This window comes from Mus caroli, chromosome 12, assembly GCF_900094665.2.
Source record: "Mus caroli chromosome 12, CAROLI_EIJ_v1.1, whole genome shotgun sequence".
Lineage (NCBI taxonomy): Eukaryota > Metazoa > Chordata > Mammalia > Rodentia > Muridae > Mus > Mus caroli.
Window position 1 is genome coordinate 94,674,046 of NC_034581.1, and position 7,214 is coordinate 94,681,259.

Below are 7,214 nucleotides of genomic sequence, written 5' to 3' on the forward strand. Positions count from 1 at the left end.
CGCTGCACGCTGCACGCTGCACGGCTTTCCACAAGTCATTTCCCTATTATATGACCTTAAAGTGGTTAAGAGACATATTATTCAGATCTCCACTATCGTGACAAAGTATTTGAAATAAGGAACTCTTAAAAGGACAGATTTAGGGCACGCATGGTGACTCACTTGCCACGTAAGCCTGATAACCAGAGTCCAATTGCCAAATTCCACGATGGAAAAAAAGAACAGACGCCCAAAAGTTGCTTGTTGACCTGCACACACACACACACACACACACACACACACACACACACTGATAATGATGATTAGAATAATAACATAATATTTATTTTGGCTCATGGTTTTAGGAATTACAGTTCATGGTCTCTTGGCCTGATGTCTTTAAGCCTGTGGTAAGGCACGAACAGCCTAGCCATAGTACATGAGAAAATAGCCCACCTCCTGGAAGCTGAAAAGCAGAGAGGGAAGAGGACAGGGAGAACAAGAAGCAGAGAGAAAGAGGGGAGGGAGGGAGGGAGAGAATGCACAGGCCCAGGCCCCAGTGACGTAACTTCCTCTCATTCCACCCCAGGACTTAATGTTTCCACCACTGCCCAGTGAAGCTGCTGTCACGTGGCCTTTGGGGATTTCAAATGCAGTCTATCACATGGTAGGCATGCAGGGACCTTGGTCTCATGTCTGGTATTTTGGAGGTTATAGTAAGTTGATGTCATTATCAACAAATGACAACTGCTACATATTTATTCCCAATTTGCTTCCAGACAATGTGTGACAACTTCTCTGTCCCTTCAAAGAATTCGCGAGTCGCCAAAAGTGGAAGCACTCTCGTAATACACAAAAGGTTTTCCCTCCTTTGGTTGATTTGAGAAATGTTCTCTTGAGGAAACACTTACATAACAAATGATGGTGGGGGGAGTCTGTTAACTATTAAAAGAGACAAAAGAGATGTCTGCACTGTGAGAGAACCCAGTTCATACAGGGTATCTGTAGAAAGGTGTTTCTGAGAGAGATGAATACAGATCAGGCTTATCTGATGTTTAGGAATTAGATTTTATTAGGTGTGGTAATAGAACAGTGGTTATGGTAGACAAACAAAGTCCTTGGCAGTCAGAGATGCTCTTTGTCGATGAGTGAATTAGTGTGCTGTATGGTATTTGCTTTATAATTCTCCAGCAAAGAGTGTTGACGTATAGCACTGTGGTAGAACACTTGCTTAGTATGGATCCGATCCTGTGTGTGTGTGTGTGTGTGTGTGTGTGTGTGTGTGTGTGTTCATTCTTTTTTTAAAGATTTATTTATTATTATATCTAAGTACACTGTAGCTGTCTTCAGATGCACCAGAAGAGGGCGTCAGATCTCATTACAGGTGGTTGTGAGCCACCATGTGTTTGCTGGGATTTGAACTCAGGACCTTCGGAAGAGCAGTCGGTGCTCTTAACCACTGAGCCATCTCTCTAGCCCGTGTGTATTCATTCTTTGCCTTTGTTTCTTTCTGTTGTTGATAATGTGATAAAATGCCCTGACAACGGAAACTCCAAGAGGAAAGAAAAAGCTTATTTCAGCTCACAGTTCAAGGATTCGGTCCACGATGGCAGGGAAGTCACAACTGCTTGAAGGACAGGAGCTGGTCACAATCAAGAATCAGAGAGCAACAAATGCTTATGTTCAGCTTACTTTCTCCATTTTATATAGTCCAGAATCCAAGCTTAGGGAATGGAGCCACCCACCTCAATTAACCTAAGTGGGATAGCCCCACCAGCATGCAAAGGCGTAGGCTAGGATAGAAAAGTAACTGGTACCACAGCTAGTATCTGCGCTGCCCTCCAAATCTGTGTGCTAACATTTGAGTCCCCAGCCTAGGAGAAATGGTGGAACCTTTAGAGATGGGGCTTACTGGGAGGAAGTTAGGCTACTCAGGGAGAATATCCTTTTTTAATTAGGTATGTGTGTCAGTGGGGATGTGCAGTTGAGTGCAGGTGTCCCAGAGGCTAAAAGGGTCAGAAGTCAGAGGTGGAAGGAGAGGAGGTAGTCCAGGAAGTTGTCCTCTGACCTCCACACATGCACTGTGCCAGCCATGCATGTGCCTACGCATACATGTCATATGCACACACATTCACATGGCAATAATGATGATAAATATTTTAACTTAAAAAAAAAAACTAAAGTCTACAACTATGCATACTTGCTTCATGCAATCCCTTCAGTTCCAGTGATGTCCTGTCCCCCTGACAGCTTAGTCAGGTGGGGAAGCACTGGCCTGGAAGACAATGAGATATTAAGTTCCAAATCTGGCCTTACAGCTTTGGGGAGTAACTTCCTTTCCCCACAGTCTTTTCTTCTGTCAAATAGGACCAGTAGACTAGTGATGCCCATTTTCCGGGAGTTTAGCCTGATCTCTGTTACTATAATGACATGTCCCAGGGAATAATCTTTTTAATCATGCATATGCATGGGTCGGGGGATGGGCCCAAGGCTTATAAGGAAAAGAAGTGTATTTAGCTAACAGTTGGAGAGGTCCCAGTCTGAGGGACCACAATCAGCAATGGCACCTTACTAGAAGAGCAGAGCCCTAAGATGGCAGGGATGGAAGTGTGCCATGACCCTCACATGGTCTCTCTCCTCCTTATAGATTCACCTCATTCAATTCAGGGGCTCAGTTCAGGTCATCTTATCTAAGCCTAACCATGCCACCAAAACCACACCCCAAAACTCCCACTTTTTATTAATTAATTTATTTATTCACTTTACATCCCCATCATAGTCCCCTCCCTCCTCTCCTCCCAGTACCACCCTTTCTCTCCCCTTCTCCAGTTTCCCCCTCCCCTTCTCTAAAGCCCCACCCCATGCCATACCAACCTGCCCTGGCCCACTTCTAAACATCACATTCACACTGTTGTCCGTCCTCCTCATAAGTAACAGGGAAGACTAAACTTCAACATGAGATTCCAGGGACATACACATTCCATGCAAACCCACAGCATTCATCCATGACAAGTCAGCCTAGCATGGGAAAGGACTTGGTCACAGGGCCTATGGCCTTTTTCTCTGCCAAGAAGGGACCCACTTATTCACTGTCCGTGGTGTCTTTTGTTTTAACCTTTATGGATATTTATTATTTCAGGTACAATGATTATATTGAGGTAAACACTTACGATCTATCTTCCACATGATTAAATTATCTACAACTCAGGCTAGTAGGTAGAAGCGGGGAAGCATAGCTTGACCACCTAAACTTAATTAGAGTTGCTTACAGAAAGATAGGCAGTTTATCAGTGTCTATAGCTGTAAAGAAAACATCTCTTCTTCCCCCAGCAACCATTAACTGTATCTACTTGGAGAGGTCACTCATAATCCCATCCCATACGCTTGCTAGTGTATTAAATAAATGAATCTTAATAAAAAAAAAATAAGAATCTTCACTGCAAGATGGCAGAGAGGACTTTGATTTTTGAAGCAAAGTTTCTAAAGGAGAGGTGATATTCTGATTTTTTTACTTTACTATCAAGGGTCCTAACACTCAAAAATCTCTATTCCATTGTTCCTTGTCTCTCACTCCTTCCTTACCAAATATCCCATTCATTCCTCTCTATACTATTTTGATATAAGCTAAACTCAATATCTTCCATTATCTTGGTCTGAGGTCTTTTGCTTCCCTATAAACCACAGGTCAGAACCATGATTTTAGTTGGAAAATTGAATGGTTATTAATTAAGTTATATCATTGGATGAGAAAGATAAGATTTGGGGAGATAAAAGACATTCCACAGTTGTGGCCCAAGCATGTATTGCATGGGCTCAGCCTTCTGCTTTCTATATTCTATGTACACTCACAAGCTCTCCTGGCTCAGAGAATCTACTGAGTCCATCAAAGAAAGTAACTACACGTTCCTTCAATATCTAGGAACTAATTGCCTAACGTGCTTGTGACTCAGTGATAAGGTGCTTGGGAAAGGTGGTCCCTTGACTTCATCTCCAGTCACCATAAAGTCATAACCCCAGAAGCCCTCTCAGTCCAAGATCTGATCTAACCATTTCCCAAGGGAACCTAGGGCAGGCAGCCACTAGTTGACCAGTAGCAACAAGACCAAGGGCAGGCTTGGGAGGAGATTCCAAGGAACGGATAATGGTTAAGGGTTGGCATCCCAGTGATGGGACACAATGAGGGAGATAAACTTGCAAATGAAGGGAAGGCATGAGGACCAGAGTTAGAACCTCTAATGCCGGTGCTCAGGAGGCAGAGACTGGGTGTTTGCAAGGCACCCTGACCAGCTAAGCTAGCAGGAGTCAGTGAGCTCCAGGTCCAGTGAAAGGCCTTGCCTCAACAAGTGAAGTGAACTGCACTTGAGGAAGATACCCAACATCCACTTCCGGTCCCCAAATGCACACACATGTGCACACACACACACACACTCACCATGTGCATACACACAGAAGAGGAGAAAAAGAGACCATCATTACTACTTGCATGCTCCTTCCTGGGTTTCCAAGACCCTCGGTGTAACCTTCCCAGAACCCCAAGACTGAGATGGATGCCCCTCTCTGCAGCTGCCAGGAAGTCCTGTAGCACTTCCAAGCCCCGTACTTACCATACAGTATACAAGTCATCCTGCAGAACCAGAGGTCCAGGGAGACAGAGCACTTCTGGCTTTATCCCTGGTTCTGTGTTTGTGGAATAAATGAATTCTTAAGAGTCTACAATCGCTTTTATTTTTGTAGGAGCTCTTGTGTCTCTGAACAGGGTCTGCTGATTATGGCTGCTCAAGTTCCATAGTGTACAAGAGCATCCAGCAAAAGGAGGGAAGGAGGCTGAGATCTAGTCTTATCCTTGTCACTAGGACTTTTTCACTCAGAGGAAGAGGGGCCTTTTCCCACTTCACACAATAGCGCCATACGGGCTTGCAACAGGCCAAAACTCTGTATGCTGAACCACTGCCTTCCAACAGAGATGGGGATTCTCTGCTTTCCTAGAAAGGCTAGGGCTGAGGGATTTTATAACTCTTGTTTCTTCCTGTCCTTCTCTGGTCTCCAAATCTTACACAACAGTGAGTCTCAACCTGTGGGTCATGATCCCTTTGGGGTTCGCATTTCAGATATCCTGCATGTCAGGTACTTACACTAGAATTCATAACAGTAGCAAACTTACAGTTATGAAGTAGCAACAAGATAATCTTATGGTGGAGGGGAGTCACCGAGCATGAGGAACCGCATTAAAGGGCCACAGGTTTAGGAAGGTCGAGAACCTCTGCTCTACACCAACTCCTCTCCCAGGAAGGCTCCCACTCATGCTTTTCTCCTCTGGTTTTTGTCTTCTTCAGGGTTTGGGATGACAACACCAGCCACAATGGGAGGGAAGATTTTTCTGATCTTTTATGGTCTCATTGGATGCGCAAGTACCATCCTCTTCTTCAACCTTTTCCTGGAGCGGCTGATCACAGTCATCGCCTGTGTCATGAGATCCTGTCATCAGCAGCAGCTGCGCAGACGTGGGGCTGTGACCCAGGACAACATGAAGGCCCCTGAAAAGGGGGAGGCGGACAGCCTGACTGGCTGGAAGCCCTCTGTGTACTATGTCATGCTGATCCTATGCTTGGCATCAGTGGCCATCTCCTGCGGAGCCTCTGCTCTGTACACCACCATGGAGGGCTGGAGCTACTTTGACTCGGTCTACTTCTGTTTTGTGGCTTTCAGCACCATTGGCTTCGGGGACCTGGTGAGCAGCCAGAATGCTCAGTATGAGAGCCAAGGACTCTACCGCTTCTTCAATTTCTTCCTCATCCTCATGGGCGTCTGTTGCATCTACTCTTTGTTCAACGTCATCTCCATCCTGATCAAACAGACTGTGAACTGGATCCTGAGGAAACTGGATAGTGGGTGCTTCCCACCATGCCAAAGAGGACTCCTGCGGTCCAGGAGGAATGTGGTGATGCCGGGTAACATCCGGAACAGGTGCAACATCTCCATAGAGACGGACGGGGTAATGGAAAGTGACACTGATGGACGACGTCTCTCGGGGGAGATGATCTCCATGAAGGACACCAACAAGGTCTCCCTGGCCATCCTGCAGAAGCAGTTGTCTGAGATGGCCAATGGGGGACCCCACCAGAACAGTGCATCCTCCCGGGATGATGAGTTCTCAGGGGGAGTGGGAGCCTTTGCAGTAATGAATAACAGGCTGGCAGAGACCAGTGGAGATAGGTAGGAACCAGAAGTAGCTGCTAGATGAAGAAACCCAGGGCACGTGGGGGATAAGACACTGTTACACCACTGGTAAGCTCAGCTGTGTCTCTGGCTGTTGCAATTAATATCTCCAGTCCAGGTTTTGAAATCTGGCCTTGGCCTCGGGCAAGAGTAGCCTCTCACAGTTGAGGACTGGAGCCTCTTTCCCTGGCTCTTACTTTACTTTTGAATTCCAAGTTTGACATTTGGAACTGCTGGAACTCGCCTTCCTCCAGAGTTGTAATGGTCTGAGGGAGACCGGTCCAGTTTTGGTTTCTCCACCATGATCCATTCTTAGGAAGGGAGAGCCCCCAAAAAGCCTGCTTCTTTCCTGGAACGTGAGTGGCTGAACTTCACCCAGCCCCTCAAGAAAAGGCAACGAACATTCCAGAGTGTCTCTGGGCCTTCTGTTTGCTGGGCTTCCTTCCAAGCATATCTATCGTTGGTTCCATTGATGGGGACACCATCTCATCTTCTCTTATACCTGCTTCTCTGTTTGGGAGTCTTGGTTTCGTTTTTGTTTTGTTTCCTATTTGACTAATATATCTTTTGGATCTTATGTGATAAGAAAACTAAATCCACCTTCAAACCTTTAAGCTTGGCAGTGAGTAGAGGAAGAGGGAAACTCCATCTTGTAACTAAAGCCCACAGCTTACTATGTCTGCTCTGAATGGTTACACGGATCGTGTCATTTTACCAGGGCTTGGAGCCTGTTGTAGAGGCAACTGACTATTTATTAGAGTTGAACATTTAATAAATTCTCATTTTGTTAACTACGAGGCCATGAGTAATCATTGCAGACAGTGTAAAGGAAGCTGGACCTATGAGCCTCATGATGGAGTCTGAGCTGGAGCCTAACATTCCAGGCCACATAATGAAGTATGGCTTTCTGGTCCCATCTGCTGCAGGGCTGGCTTCTGAGACTGTGCCAAGGCCAAAGATGTGAAACTCCCAGACCATTACAGATAGCCTCCTTCCTAGGAATGGAGGTTGCTAGTCTT

General features: G+C 45.8%; 1 protein-coding gene across 1 annotated transcript in view; it reads left to right on the top strand.

Moving 5' to 3' along the window:
• Kcnk13 (potassium two pore domain channel subfamily K member 13) overlaps positions 1-6,986 on the top strand; it is a 104,729-nt gene extending 97,743 nt beyond the window's left edge. The window contains exon 3 of the mRNA XM_021179416.1: positions 5,313-6,986. Within this exon, the coding sequence (XP_021035075.1) occupies positions 5,313-6,196 (884 nt within the window). The 3' untranslated portion in view covers positions 6,197-6,986. The remainder of the gene's footprint in view (positions 1-5,312) is intronic.
• Positions 6,987-7,214: the final 228 nt, after the last annotated feature.